Source organism: Aedes aegypti, chromosome 1 (genome assembly GCF_002204515.2).
Source record: "Aedes aegypti strain LVP_AGWG chromosome 1, AaegL5.0 Primary Assembly, whole genome shotgun sequence".
Classification (NCBI taxonomy): domain Eukaryota; kingdom Metazoa; phylum Arthropoda; class Insecta; order Diptera; family Culicidae; genus Aedes; species Aedes aegypti.
In genome coordinates this window covers 208,883,083-208,899,509 of record NC_035107.1, presented here as the reverse complement: position 1 = coordinate 208,899,509, position 16,427 = coordinate 208,883,083, and the positions used below count along the sequence as shown (strand labels likewise).

Sequence of the window (16,427 nt, the reverse complement as noted above, 5' to 3'; positions counted from 1 at the left end):
TGATATAAAAGTATTTATAATATAATCCCAAAACTCGATGCGTGGGATATTCCTTCCAGAAATGGTCAATCTTTTTAGCATCACTTAATGTCAAGAAGTTGATAGGCGAGTGGTATATGAGCAGGTCTATCGATCGCAAGATTCTTGGTTCGATTCCAGATTGCCGCGAATAGTTTTTTTTTTGTTTTAAATCTGGTTTCATAAGGCAAATTTATGATTTTCAACCCGATTTCTTGTGGCGAATTTTCATAAGGGGTTCCTATGTTTATCGATAGTCAGGCAAGTGCACAAATCTCGCGGAAGAAGCATCAAACTACAGTAAAATTTCTATTTTAGCTTTGTGCACTAGCAGAAAGCTTGAAATAAGAAGATTGACTTTGTACGTTCATTATTTCAGCAGATTTGTGCCATCGAAATCGTTAGTAGGGGCACAAGCCGGCCATTGTGCCTGTTATGTTTGGATTCCGTGATGTGTCACCTTAAATATAAATTTGTTCTAAGTGTTACGTCTGTTTGTCTGTGGCTTTGATGTTGTCGACGCCAAGGAGTGACGCCGCGACGCCATATGTTTGAGCCAAACGGACCACATTCAGACGCGTGAAAGTGTTGACGGGTAATCCGAATACGAATAATCTTCTCAGACCGGCGGAAATACTTGTTCAAAATGAGCGACCGTGAAATCCTAACACGATTCGAAAAACACCGTGAGAGGTTTCGGCAGTTTCAACAGCAATTCGCCAATATGGTCGAAGCGATCCATTGTAAGTATGAAGGATTTTCTGTTGAACGTGGTTTTTCTTCATTGTAAAATTATTTCCCAGCTATGGAAACCATGATGAATGAGTTGGAGGAAGAACACGGGCAACTATTAATTTTGCTGGAATCGAAATCCAGGTCGCCTCGGCCAGGCTATTCTGGACGAGATTCTGTAGTAAAATCGGTAGTCGCTGGGAGTGCTACCCGGCTTGAAGCGGATCGTAAGATCCAAGATGGTCCTAAATATCACTTGAGGACAGAGCCATACGCGAAGAAACCGACAGTTTTACCTCCTGCCAAGGGGGGTGTGGTACTGGCAAAATCGAGGACAGAGCCATGCGCGAAGAAACCGACAGTTTTACCTCCTGCCAAAGGGGGTTTTGTACTGGCAAAATCGAAATTCGCCATGAAAACTATCCCACCTGAAGCGAATACTGCGCAAGCGGACACGCCAAACGGAAAGAAGCCATGGCTACCCACGAAGGCCGTGTTTAACGTTTACGAGGATGACGAGAAAAGAAGAGAACGAGCACGCCATCATTTTGAAATGATACAAATCGCGCTCAGCTACCTGCCTCCGCTTGAGTTTAAACCAAAAATTACTTCGACGCCCCAGCTTGAGTTTGACCCAAAAATTACTTCGACACCGAAGTAGTCGCAATCAGATGAAGATAAGAGTTCGGTCTATGAATGATAAATAAAAATCTCTGAATTTTCTAAATCTTTCTAAATACTTGTTTCTTCGTAACAAAATTATTAAAGGAATACCTCCAACAATTCAACTCGTGATTCGTCCCTCTAAAGAGCTCTACAGGAGTAACTGCAGGGAGTCCACAACTATTTTTCTGCAATTTGGTCAGTAACTCCTCCAGAATTCATGCGGGAATGTTTTCAAGTATTTCCCCAAGAATTTTTCCTTTTGCCCTTTTGAAATTTCTTTCTGGATCCTGTCCTTGAGCAATTCCACAGAACATGACGATTTTTTTTTAATTTAATTTTTGTATTTTTTGAATCGCCTGAAAATTTGCATACAGATTCTTTATGACCAAAAATACGCTTCCAATCGCAAAACGCAACATACTGTAAGCCATCTATACATTGCTAGCGCAACTAGTCAGATGATGAGAGATTTGATTTTTCACGCATCCATCACATGCCGCTGTGGGGATAAATGTTTTATTTTCCTGATATAAGACGGTTCACAGTGAAACAGTTATGCGGAAAAGGTAGGAATATCCATTCTCTATGTTCTACATACGTTTGTTTTTTGTATTATTGCACTACTTTTATAAAAATTGAGATCCGGCTGGTAGGAGCACTAGTTTGAGGTTGGAAAACCAGGATATGTGAGGTTAGTTTCATTGGAACTTTCGCCTGAGTGATTTTTGCGCTTGAATAAAACACGCTTCGGGACATTCTCCGCTGCCCCTCAAAATACCATTGGGTAGATAAATGAATTCTCTACCATTGGATCTCATTCAATTTCATACATAAGTGATGTGAGCGGTGAAAATAAATATTTTGTTCCGAATGTTTTGAAACCATGAATGAGTTTGACATTGCTCTCTTCAACCATCATCATGACGACAGCAGCACACCCCACCGGACGAATTGTCGTATTGGGAGCGAATGCCATTATGCACTTTCAGACCGCCATTTTGAACCTCGCCTTATTTTTGAGAAGGGCGTATCGGAAAAATGCATGGCAAATCTTTAAAAAACTGTAACTCGAAAACGGTTTGTCCGATCGATTTGAGATCTTCTACAAAGTTGTAGGTATTGCTTAGGACAATATGGAGAAAAATATGCACGGTAAAAAAAGTTACAGATTATTTTTTATTTCAAAAACAAAATTTTAAAATCGATTTTCTCCAGAAACGCAGTTTCGATTTTTTTTTTATTTTTGGATATGTTTTAGGGGACAACTTATGTGATTTATTGCACAATGTTTCAAAATGGAAGAATTATGGACAAAAAAGTTATGATATTTTAAAATATTACAGATTTTGAAAAAAAAATCGAAATAGAGGAAAACAATAATTTTGTATGTGATTATTTGAAAGTACAGAAAAATTGCAATCAAAAAGTACTTAAGTAAATTTTTTCTAGGTTGCATCAATTTCGAGATATACTCATATTTATATAAAATTTTCGAATAAAAAAAGTAAAATAGGCCCTTTTCAAGCATATTTCGTGTTTCTCCATTCCAGAAATATTTTACTTTGATTGAGTGTATCGTAGCTGAATTGTTTATTGTTTGATCAAAACCTATATACTAAAGTATTGAAAAAAGTATGCACGGTCAAAAAAATATAAACGAAAATGAAAATTTGAAGTTCATTGTTCTTAAAAACCGCAAAATTGATGTTTTTAATTTTTGGATATGTTTTGCAGCATATTGTTTGTAATTTCTTGCACAATGCCTCAAAACGGAAAATTTTTGGATAAAAAATAAATTATTTAAAAAATAAATAAAACGTATTTATGTAAAACGATATTTTTGGTGCGTGTTTTTGAGTACAGAAAATAACTATATATTTTTAAATATGAAAAATTTCTATCTAAAAATACTCAAGTAAAATTTAGCTGAGATGCATCACTTCCGAGATATACACGGTAAATCTAAACGTGGCATTAAAAATGTGATTCTATCACAACGGTGTACCTTTGGTCCCCAGGGCTAAGCCGGGCTAATGGGTAAAGCCCTCTCATCGCGGCAAGATCGTACAACCATGGAGAATGAGTTTGTTTTTTATTTTTGTTTTTTTCTAGCTTTTTCTGTCTCATCCGAGTCGATTTTTTTTGTTGAATGACTGCGGTTCGAACTAATGTTCTCTCATTTCCTACTACATTTTGGATGATTCCGATCACGTTCCCATTTGCTCCATCGACGCTATTTGAATTATCTTGTTCAGCATCGTATATAAAGCGAAACATTGTGGGTGCTGGGTGATGGCATGAATTGGATGGAATTCAACCCGGACAACTTCAATGCTACATTTTTCCGAAAATCAAAGAGAAAATAAATGGAGCTATCGGGAAGCTATTGGAGGAACCCCTTACAGCAATAAAAATCAATTTAATGCATGTTTACAAGTGTCGCAATCCTGATTGCAATCGGTGCAATCCGGACGGTCTCCGGAACGATCAGAAAGCGTGAAATTCATACTTTTTCGTTCGTTGCAATGGATCCACGTAATCACTAAGCAAGAGTCCCGTAGATTTGGAGACCATCCGGAATGCGATCAGGATTACGGCACCACACAAGACACGTATGTTTCAAAATCATTCCTATTAACAATTCAGCTGCTACTCAATACCACTTCGATTTTTGTCATCTCGACAAATTGCATCACCGTTCTTGATTTGTTTTGATCGATGCCAAATTTGATTCGGGTGGCATAAACGTCATGTACACCAGCCTCTTAACAGCATTGACAGCCGTTGTATGCTGCTTGCAGACACAGGGCTTACAAGCACCGTGGCATAGCGTTATATACCCATATACGGCTTGTTTCAGTGCCCGAAGGTCACAGTGCCTAAAAGCACTTGAAACTGTTATATGAAGCCAGTTGGCACTGAAAATCGGCTAAGCGGCCCACATACCGCTTATTTCAGTGCTTAATGGTTACCTGGGTCGTGATCTAAATGTTATGTTTGCTTGTCTGTGATTCAAATATGTATCATACCACGTTATTTATTGTGGCTGACGTCGGTAGTCAGATATTTTACTCCCGCTGTAACGTAAAGCAACAATGTTAAAACAAATGTCGGAAGTAGTGAGTACCATCAACCATCAGATAAGGGCCCATTCACAAATTACATAACGCTGAAGGGGGTGGGTGTCTTGAAGATGTTACAGCCCATACAAAATTTGAAAAATTATATAAAATACGTTGCGAGGAGGTGGGTGGGGTAAAGAAAGGCTACTTTTGGCGTTATGACATTTGTGAATGAACCCTAAACTGTATACCTAGTACACTAATTTCAAAAATATGTTTAACGTAAAGAAACAGCACCGGAAGTCGACGATCGCAATGCTTGAAGGGGGAGGGGGTAGGCCCAAGTGTTACGAATTATACAAAATTTTGAAAAAATGTATCATAAAAATGTTACAGAGGGGGAAGGGGGTCAAAATTATCCAGATTACCGTAACGTAATATATGGATGCTACCTTACTTCCAACAATATGATTGATAAATAATAACAACAGCAGAAAGGGAAGTTTTTGAATACCGACAACAATTGAGTGCTGGAACCACAATAAAAATATATAATACTCACCAGCTGAAACCCAAATTCATTAGAATAATGCCGGAAGCGTTTTAGCACCTCTTCAACAGCGTGCCTTTTGGGTTTCGGTTTGATGCTTCTCCTCAATTCGCTTACGTTTTGCAGCCTTTTGCTTCCGGTTAGATATGCGGTTATAGATCTTTCCGCCGGGATTCCTCTTCGTTCCACCTCTTATGACCAAATATGTATCCTACAAAAAGTGATATTGACATCAACCAATGTGCAACTTTTAGATATCCCAAAACTTAAGTACCTGCGTTTCGTCCTTGAAGACAGTGGTGATCGATTCGGTATATTCGCGCAGTACATACTCTGTTGCTTTGATGCCAGATGCACAATGGTATTCTGCAATAATGTCCACCAGTTCACGTTGACTTTCACTTGATAGTGGTCCAGAGGCTGCCCGTTCTATTAGCTGCCGGCCAACGATTGTCTGCTCTAGTAGTTGAACCAAAACATCCGGAGTAAAATTACGATTCTCCTTTCCTGTCAATGCGGGCGAAAAAAAAAAACGCACACCAGCCGCAGCCGCTCTCGATGTGCCAGGTAAGGAACTGGGCAAATCATCCGATGTTGTTGTTTTCCTATGGAGTGTTGGTACTTGGACTGCTGCTGAAGTGCCTGAATCGACCTTGCAAACGGCTGCAAAGTTTATTGTGTTTATTCTTCAAAATATTACTATTTTACAGTGAACTTCATGGAGGTGGATGAATCCGGTTGGCACTAAGAGGAACGGATTTCACTTGGAGCGAAACGACGGCACTACTGTCTGGAACAAGACCGCAATAACGACGGCAGCAATTTATTTTATGAAAATTGAAGGATAAAGCTTCATATTTGTTGTTGAATAAAGACAAAAATTTATTATTTTCAAAATTATCATTCATTATTTGTTTTGCTTTTTTCAGAACAAATCAAAATGGTAAATTTAAATCCGTTTAGAGGATTTTACGGATTTATGCATTACGTTAATAATTTTCGAATATACTTTCACCGATATAAAATCTGATTATACTAGCAAATCATATTGCGCAAATATGCATCCCAATGAGTGAATGGACTGAATATACACGCAAACAAATTTTGTTGTATAATCTACCGAATCCATGGTAGAATTAAGAACTGCACCAACGATTTTCAACCGACTACAAAAATCTGTTAAGTTTACTATAATCTGGTAAAAATCACAGAGCAGTGTAGTAAATGTGACTATGTCCATAGTAGCCTCGACTATAAAGCATTGTATTTCAATCCGTGACACCCACCGTACAACACAGTATGGTGAAAAGTACAATGTCAAACTTGTCAAATCTAGAATGTTTCTAGTCATAAATACTACAACTCTGGTTAAATAAACAGAATATATTTTCTTGTTGACTATGTTATGGTAGAGTTAACAGATTAATGTAGTCGGTTGAAAATCGTTGGTGCAGTTCTTAATTTTACCATGGATTCAGTAGTTTCTACAATAAAATTCATTTCAGTGTAGTTTTAGTATGATATTTAATCATTTTAGTGTATTTTATTTTCTGCGTGTAGCCATACGTTTTAGTGTCCCTCCTACACGCTAACATAAAAGTACCCATTAAATGGGTTTCTTGTACCCATTTTTATGGTCAGTATGGAGTTGTCAGAAAAAGAGTACTTTTCAGTGACATAAAAAAGGGTACTTTAACCTCATTATTAAGTATCCTTCTTGCTAATATAAATGGGTACATAGTACACATGATATAGTTAGCTAGGCAATGGCGCCATGTTTCAATTTCAGTTGTTTTACCGCTCGGTGTTAATGAAAAAAGTCAGGGTTCTTTTATTGTTCGACATTTAATTATGGAGGAGCAGATTGCACGCACTCCTTGCGACACGTAAGTAATTTCAGTAGATACTTCTCAGAAAGTAGATCTATTTACAATCGTTTTTCAGATTGTAGATTTTTGGATGACCGCAGCTGAATTCAATGCCGACTGCAGCGATTTCCGTAGTGCCTGGGTCGTCTGCTAAATGATCATATACATGTTGAATTATTGTTTTGTTAAATTATGAAATAAATGTACGTTGTATTTCATTTAGTCCGTTATTTATGTAGTTATTCATTATATGGAACTTTTCCAAACCAAAACTTTTGTCATAACCTCAATCCACTGCTTCGCTCATAAATTAATGGGGTTTTATTACCCATGTTCATATCAGAGGTCAAGAGTGAAAAATACCCATTATTTGAAGTTCGAAGCGAATACTTGTAACGGTTCGTAGTACCCCCTCAGCATGTTATCGAGGTTTTGTCGCGGTTAGTGTAGTTTTCGTGTCATTTGAATGTTGATAATTCAGGAAAGTGTTTGTGTTGTGTGTTTCTGCTCTATGTTTGGTCACCCGATCGGTACGCAGCCTGCCAAATGCTACCATAACTTGAAGCCACCGACCAATAGAGGACTCTGCCTAAATCCCATGGGAGCAACCATTGGTAGCAGGCCATGATGAATATTCTGGAGCTCCGCATTAGCTAAGATCGGCCATTTTGCCCAAGTATTCTCACCAGTGATAGAGGTGGGACAGTGAGTGTGGTGTTTGGAGGACACAGAACCCCGTGGTTATACCACAGAACCGTGGTTTACCCCAAAATTGGGCAACAGATCCGGCCAATCGCTACAACAGGGCGAAGACCAGGAGTCAATCTGGTGGTCACCTCAGGCGCTCATCTCGTGGTCCAGAAATGGCGGCAAAGGTCGCAGGAAGGACACGAATCGAGCAGGAACAGCGAGGACATCGGAAGAGGGGCCCCAAAGGAGTAAGAAGCAAGAAAAGGTCAGAATAGTCCTTAAGAAAGTGGGTGAAACAGAGTTGAAGATAGATAGCGAAGTTAGAGAAGGGAACAGTGTGAGAGAGAGAAGAAGTAGAAGAAGAAGAAGAATAAACAAGAGTGTGAAAAAGATAACTCAAGTGTTTTCCTGAATTCCGCGAAACAGCAAGGATAAGCGTGCCGATCCTAGAGATGAGGGTATATACAGAGTCTCGTTAGCCGCTGGGAAGGGTCACCTTCTGTGAACCCTCCCTAAGCTGACTGTACACTGAGAACAGCGTTGCGGTTGAAAATACTATATCAGAGGGTTAAATTAAATACACAACGCCACTTGATTTGTGCAGACTAAATTCGCATTTATTTAGAATATTTTGTGCATTCAATTTTACCATGGCACCATTTGTATAGTAAAAATTACTATATCATGGTTAAAAACCTGCAGCAGACCAGAATCGAACCGAGGATCTGACGATTGCCAAGCGCGATCGCTAGCCGCTCGGCTATCGACGCGGTTGGATCGAGAGGGAACAAAACGCAAATAAAAAGCGTTCATGATAACTGAATCGTGGTTGGAATAGTAAATTTAAAAACACGTTCATGGTTCTCATTACTGCAACGCTTGTTTCAGTGTAGCTGCCGGTGATGAGCCGTCAGTTACACTTGGCGCCCAACTAAAATAGTCTTACCAGCTGTTTTACGGGTTCGGTTCGGGAATCACTTGAGAATGAGCCATCTCTACAGAAGTCTCTGATAAAACTACCACAATTTGGCATTACTAATTAGCTATCTACCAAATTCACTCGTACTTACGTGCTCATTAAATTTTTTATTCAATTCAGAGGGGTTCTGTTGTCCAAAAGCATAATGAACTAAATACGATTGTTCAAAAAGAACGTCGGAGTGCCCAACTAGATATTTTTACAACTGCTGCAATAGTTATTGTGTGTTACTGTGATATTTTCGATTGTGATCAATGAAAAGGCCAAAGAATGATAGATTTTATTTACCACAAAGTATGTGTGCTTCTTTTGAAGCGTGTACAACTAGGATTTTTAAATTTAGTAGGTTTTCCAAATTTAGGTTATCAAAATTTTTGTGTTATCTATTAGCTCATAAGTAGTTCTTTTTCAATTCCATTTGCAATGCAAAATTGATGAATAATGCTCTTTTAATGTGATGATCATCATTGTGAATTTACCCACGATAATGAAACCTGAAATGAAAGAGAAAGTAAAAGATCGAATGAATGAATGGTGAAACGTCAGTAAACGCTGAATGGAATGAGAAGTTTGGAGAGGTGTGTGGTTTCCGCATACAAGCGTTTGTTTGTGTGTAGGAGACCGGTTTTACTTCTGAACCATGTTGAAAGTCTAATTCTTTTAGGTAAGAATCCCTAGATTTTTCGACAATGTTGTTCTCCTCAGCCACATATGAGTTCATCTGTGACTCAGGCTTTTTTTTTGTATGGTAAAAGTCCTAGAGCTGCGAATTTTAGTTCCAGTTCTACGGCCCACGATTTTTCAGACTCTGTTTAGAGTAAAAAGAGATGATTTGCTGAAGAAGCATAAAAAGGCGGTACTAGCTCACTAGATTTTCTCATCACTGAAAACGGCGTGATCACTGAGAAGTAAATACTTCATCTTTCTCAGAGATTCACTAATCGGTTCGATGTGATGGAGAGGGTTCACGTGTGATAAAGTACCGTGAGAACGTGTAGGTGCAGTGAGAAGCTGTAGAATTGTGTGGTATGATTTCGTACCGGAATAAGAATACACAAGTTGGTGTTGTTCTGGAATAGGGCGGTTCGTCTACGACAGCCAGTTTGTCCCTAAAAGAGGTAGTGAGAAGTGTTAATGCAGACAAGTTGAAGGCAATGAGTAGTACGTTTGGTGGATAGTTACCTCTGTCAATAATTCTTTTGGAGGAACTATTCCGTTCACCAGCGTGCGATATGCTCTGATGCTGCTTGTCCTGCAAGATGCTGAAACTCACGCTGCGGAGACAGCAATTGTGAAGGATCCTAGGATGTTTTTAATTTGTTTGTGGCAGCCGTTGTGCTGAATTGGGCCCAAGCCATGAGTTATCTACTCACGAGTTTCCAGTGTGTAAGTGACAGATGTATAGTCCCCGACTACGAATCCAACGGCTGATTGATCGTAAATAATCAATTTGATCATGATTGGCGTTAACGTTGGAGGGATGAGCAGTGGATTGAAGATCGAAGTATCTGTAACGAAGTACGATTAGTGCTTTGTTGGTAGCGCTGTAGAAGATTTGGATGAAGAGTTCTTTTCTATTAAATGAATCATCTAGAAAAGCTCGTAAATGCCAAATACTTCGTTGGAACAGCCAGACATTATTTTGTACATTTTTGTATATAATTCACTTGTAAATGATTGTAAATACATGCATGGCGGCCGTTTGAGTAGTTAGTAAATATTTTAGCATGTTTAGTTTTTGCATTATTTGTTTTATTATGATCATTTTAATTTGTTTATTTTTTGTTAATTTATTATTGAACTGTTTTGTTTTGTCCTAGGATTGTGTTAAAAAAAAAATAGAATATGAAACATTTAAATACGGAAATAGAACTAAAATTAGAATACCAAAGAATAAAGTAAGAAATAGAGTTGCAAATAGCGAACCCAATAAAGAGATAAACACACAAATTATAACATAACCCAACTTTTCGATAGTGTTTGTTTGTGTAATTTAGTTCTAATGAACTTTTGTTTAAGAATTTAATATGCTGATGAGGAATCATTTTTTTTCCGGGTTGATTTTTGGCCATTCAATCTACGGTGATTCGCCATCAGACACAAAAAATATTCTTAAATAAAATTTCATTAAACTTACCTCATGATCTGCATCACATCAGTTGTATACATTCTGCATAACGATCATTTGACAGATCGATACATCACAATAGTAACACACACCAATAGGTCATTGTTCAATTCGACTTCGAAACACGCAGTAGTTGATCGTTCGCAACTCCGACAATCCGCGAAATATTTCAATCAATCATTTCACCGTACTTTTAAGTAAGTTTGTTTCATTATTTTTTTTAAATTGTAAATATGTGTAAAGATGTTTTGCGATAATTAATAATCAATTTTCTAGAAATAGTTTTGAACAAAAATTAATGTAAATTGCTTTTTTAACAATCGTGTGGAAAAAAAGTGAGTAATGATGGAGGTTACCTTGCCTAGTGCTTGTGTATTTGATCGCTGGAGACCGGAGCCGAAGCGTTGATGGTCAGTACAGAGTATTTCTCTAAATAGCGAGGAGTTGGAAACCTAACGATGAAAACCTATGACCCCGATACTCAACAATCATACTTACCATCCACAACCTGTTCCATTATTGTCTTTTGAATAACTTAATCTAGTACGTTGCGAGTGAAGCGTTTCATGTGACCGTCAGTTCGCGTGAATTTATTACCGTGTGGAGTGCTATGTGTTTTGTCAAGTGGTTCAGAGGTACGTGTGATTGGTCTTGTGATTTTGTGATTGAAATAAAAAAATATCCACTTTGTGTATATTTTTTTACCCGAGCTGGGGGAGAGTGTAACGGTTCGTAGTACCCCCTCAGCATGTTATCGAGGTTTTGTCGCGGTTAGTGTAGTTTTCGTGTCATTTGAATGTTGATAATTCAGGAAAGTATTTGTGTTGTGTGTTTCTGCTCTATGTTTGGTCACCCGATCGGTACGCAGCCTGCCAAATGCTACCATAACTTGAAGCCACCGACCAATAGAGGACTCTGCCTAAATCCCATGGGAGCAACCATTGGTAGCAGGCCATGATGAATATTCTGGAGCTCCGCATTAGCTAAGATCGGCCATTTTGCCCAAGTATTCCCACCAGTGATAGAGGTGGGACAGTGAGTGTGGTGTTTGGAGGACACAGAACCCCGTGGTTATACCACAGAACCGTGGTTTACCCCAAAATTGGGCAACAGATCCGGCCAATCGCTACAACAGGGCGAAGACCAGGAGTCAATCTGGTGGTCACCTCAGGCGCTCATCTCGTGGTCCAGAATGTGGAAAGCGATGATTACCCTCCGCTACATCCGCGCACCCCCCGATCATTGCAGGATAAACGGCAACACTGCCAACCATCGAACATTAGTTCGCGCCTTATAACTACCGAGAGCAGAAGTGTATTTTTCCTTTTCTCGCTATTAAATCGTTTGTTCAAAGTGATCCTTTCCGCGTGTTTATTATTCCGCCGGTCTCATTCCGAATCCCGTTCGCTGTGTGTCCACTTTGTGACTCTGCTACTGGTCTCCGCCATCACAGAAATGGCGGCAAAGGTCGCAGGAAGGACACGAATCGAGCAGGAACAGCGAGGACATCGGAAGAGGGGCCCCAAAGGAGTAAGAAGCAAGAAAAGGTCAGAATAGTCTTTAAGAAAGTGGGTGAAACAGAGTTGAAGATAGATAGCGAAGTTAGAGAAGGGGACAGTGTGAGAGAGAGAAGAAGTAGAAGAAGAAGAAGAATAAACAAGAGTGTGAAAAAGATAACTCAAGTGTTTTCCTGAATTCCGCGAAACAGCAAGGATAAGCGTGCCGATCCTAGAGATGAGGGTATATACAGAGTCTCGTTAGCCGCTGGGAAGGGTCACCTTCTGTGAACCCTCCCTAAGCTGACTGTAGCTGCCGGTGATGAGCCGTCAGTTACATACTCTTTAATGAGTAAGTCGAGTTTACTCTTTAAATGAGTTAAACCACTTTTCTTAGAAATGGGTACTTTTTTACCCATTAATGGGTACTTTCATGTTAGCGTGTATAGCATCGCATGGCCTTTTTCCATGTGATGTTGCAAAAAATGCCATTCAACTTCTATATCATATTTGATTTTAAATTGCCAAAGAGTTGAAAAGTTCTTCCTATTTTTATACTGTGATGCAGCTCCGTCAGACATATCCTTCGACAGATACGCGTATTTCAACCTCAAATGTAAAGCCGTCTTCAGTGTTGTGTACTTGACTTGACTTGGTTTGTGTTGTTGAAATCAAAATAAAATTTTCCGGAATGGAGTAACACGAAATATGTTTGAAAAGGGCCTAATTTTCTTTTTCTATTTGAAAATTTTATATAAGTATGAGTATATCTCGAAATTGATGCAACTTAGAAAAATTTTACTTAAGTACTCTTCCAATGCATTTTCTGAACTATATAATAAACACATAAAAAATATTGTTTTCGTCTATTTCAAAATTTGTAATATTTTATAAAATAATAACTTTTTTGTCCATAATTCTTCCATTATGAAACATTGTGCAATAAATCACATAAGTTGTCCCCTAAAACAAGTCCAAAAATAATAAAAATCGCAGATGCATTTTCATAGAAAATCGTTTTTAATTTTTTTTATTAAAAAAATCTGTCATCATTTTTTACCGTGCATATTTTTTTCCAAATAGTCCTAAACCTACAATACCTACAACAATCGCAAAATATATCCAAAAATTAAAAACATCAATGTTGCGGTTTTTAAGAACTATTAGCTTAAAATTTTCATTTGAAAATATCGTTTATATTTTTTACCGTGCACTCTTTTTTCAATACTTAAGCATAAATGTTTTGATCAAACGATAAACGATTTAGCTACGATTCGCTCAATCAAAATATTTTTTCTGGAATGGAGAAACACGAATAATGCTTGAAAAGGGCCTATTTTTCTTTTCCTATTTTTCTTTTTGTCCCCTAAAACATATCCAAAAATAAAAAAATCAAAACTTCGTTTCTGGAAAAAATCGATTTTAAAATTTTGTTTTTGAAATAAAAAATAATCTGTAACTTATTTTTACCGTGCATATTTTTCTCCATATAGTCCTAAGCAATACCTACAACTTTGTAGAAGATCTAAAATCGATCGGACAAACCGTTTTCGAGTTGCAGTTTTTTTAAGATTTGCCATGCATTTTCCGATACGCCCTTCTCAAAAATAAGGCGAGGTTCAAAATGGCGGTCTGAAAGTGCATAATGGCATTTTTGGTCATAAAGAATCTGTATGAAAATTTTCAGGCGATTCAAAATATACAAAAATAATCGGGTTTGCGAAACGGCGTGGAACCGATCCCTTATAGATTTTTCAAAAAGTTCCAGAAAGTTCTAGTATCCTCAGAATTTTCTTCTGGCTTTTTTCAAGATTCCTTCTGGGATTGGTATTCTTCCGAAAAATTCCATAAGGGGTTCCTCCAAGCAGGGGCGTAGCCAGAGGGGGCAGGGGTATCGACGAAAAAACAATATCTACTGTTTACCCAAGTAACCAGTAAGCACGATAATGCGGCACGGTAACAGCATTATATGTGCATATAGGGTAACCCAAGTAACCAGTAAGCACGATAATGCGGCACGGTAACAGCATTATATGCGCATATAGGGTAATCATTTGATGCATGTCAGTTTTATATACGCATATAATGCTATTATAATGCCTGAAAAGGCGAAATAGCGTGCCATTATAGTGCCAAGATATAACCGTGCTGCTCTGCACCACTAATGCTGATATAAGAACACGTGAGAAACGTCAGTTGTTTTCGCCAGGTTTTTAGGGCGAATATTTTGTGCTTTCGTGTACGCAGCCAGAGAGCTTTCGCGTATGCGGCCAAGCAACTGGTACACGAGGTAAATAAATGAATGAATGAAAACGGAAATTTCTAATAGTATGTAAAAATGTAATAAAATGATACAGATAGTACTTCTCCGTATCAGACATATTCGTTTTGGTAGTTTTCATCCTTTTGAGGACTTGCAATTGCCACATTTTGATCCTCGTTTTATGATGATGGAATTTTTGCGTCTCGAACCTGCGACACCCGTATTGTTGAGTTGTTGTCCTGCTCCTTTGCTCCTACGGCCACATAAGATGAATAGTATTGGAAAGAAAAGTGACCAATTTAAACCATCACTTTTCCCCGTCATAAAACCTGCAATTGTAGTAGTGAGAAGATTTATGTTTGACTCCCTCTTACCACTATATGCAAACACAAAGCACGTGGTTTATCTGTCAAAACACTGGATGGCATTTAAACATGCCCTGTATTCGAATATATAGCCAATATAGTGCTTATTTAATGCCTGTATGCATCAGGCTTAGAAGCATTAATGATGCTGCAATAGGGTTTCTATGCAGCGGAAGTGCTGTTATAAGGTTTGTAAGCATTTGTGGTGCTATTATCATGCATGTACGCATCTATGATGCTGATTAAGGGCTTATTATTAGTGCTTATGGTTACTTGGGTAGCTGGGTTTGCAGCAACGGTGAATATTTTATTCGAATTTGTAAAAGCATTCATGTTTATATTCAATTGCAACGTGATCATGTTTTTGAATAATTCTAGGCTGACCATACGTACCGTATTTAACGGGACAGTACCGTTTTCATCCCTTCGACGGACTGTCCCGTCGTTTTACGGGAAATGCTCGAATTGTCCCGTATTTTAGGAAATGGAGAATTGGCAAATAATTTTCAACACCAGTAAAAAAATTAAAATAACAACATAACAAACAGTTTTAAGATATATTTCAGAGTTTATTGTCTTACTCATCTATTTTCCAAGCAATTATTAGTTTCTCAAACATAGTTAAACTTGATCCGTGCATGCTACGTTTCTTTACTCATATTTATGCCAAATTTTGGTGGATTTCCAAAATACGGATCTTCATAAGATAATTATTCATATAATGCCTAAAATGAAAAAGAACAACTATGTGTTTACTTCTGATACGCAATTGATTGGATTTACTGTTTAAAAAGTGGATATTTAAATAAAGTAATGAAATGTTAGACACATTTTCGTTTGAATTTGAAAAATTGAAAAGTGTAACGATGTTTTTAGGAAATTCTTAAAAAACGCTGCTTTTTGGAAATCAAAGAATGAGTTTCAAGGTTCTTAAGTGATTTTTATTGAATTATACAGCCATGTCGATTGGGATTGCATAATCTGGTTCTGCTACTTTCCCTGGAATGGCGGTTTCCCGAATGTCGTTCTCCCAACGCCAGTTCTCAGAATGCTAGTTTCCCGAAAACCCCGTTTCCCCGAAATGATCAAATATCTCCTTCTTTGGTAGCTTATCGATCTTTCTAATTCAACACTGTCTCACTACCCGAGCAGAAGCAAAGTTCTGACCATAAATCGAGATATTGTTTGACATAATAGATAAAGATCTGAAGATAATATCAAAATTTTATTCCTGGAACTTATGAGCCATAGCTAAATTTGATGTTGGAAGATCTAAGGAATAGCTCGCTGATATTGGTGAGATCTTAGAAAAGCTAAATATGATATGCTAATAGTATTCCAGGAGTAAATTTTAGATATTATTTACGGATCTTTCATCTCTTATATCTTTCAAGTTAATATAAAATTTGTATGTCCATATCAAAATTTGTTATTACTTAGCTTTTTTCGCCTGCTCGGGTAAAGACTATTATTGCATTACATATCGAGCTGTATTACTTTACAAGGGAACAGGTCATTCGCGGAAATGGCTTCGGAGAAACGGGCCATTCGGGGAACTGGAATTCGATGAAAAGTAGCACAATCGCATAATCTGTGCCTTTTAAAATTGT

The 16,427-nt window shown here is 37.9% G+C and overlaps 1 protein-coding gene across 1 annotated transcript; it reads left to right on the top strand.

Moving 5' to 3' along the window:
- Positions 1 to 479: 479 nt before the first annotated feature.
- Positions 480 to 1,462, top strand: LOC110681505. The gene is made up of 2 exons (XM_021857400.1): positions 480 to 761; positions 822 to 1,462. Exons 1-2 carry the CDS (start codon positions 665 to 667, stop codon positions 1,409 to 1,411), a joined length of 687 nt encoding a protein of 228 aa, XP_021713092.1. The 5' UTR covers positions 480 to 664; the 3' UTR covers positions 1,412 to 1,462.
- Positions 1,463 to 16,427: the final 14,965 nt, after the last annotated feature.

Bases quoted from the DNA above. Each gene is read 5' to 3' on its own strand.
- LOC110681505 (XM_021857400.1), top strand. From the start codon at position 665: ATGAGCGACCGTGAAATCCTAACACGATTCGAAAAACACCGTGAGAGG. The intron at 762-821 runs GTAAGTATGAAG...ATTATTTCCCAG, and splicing joins TATGGTCGAAGCGATCCATT to CTATGGAAACCATGATGAAT.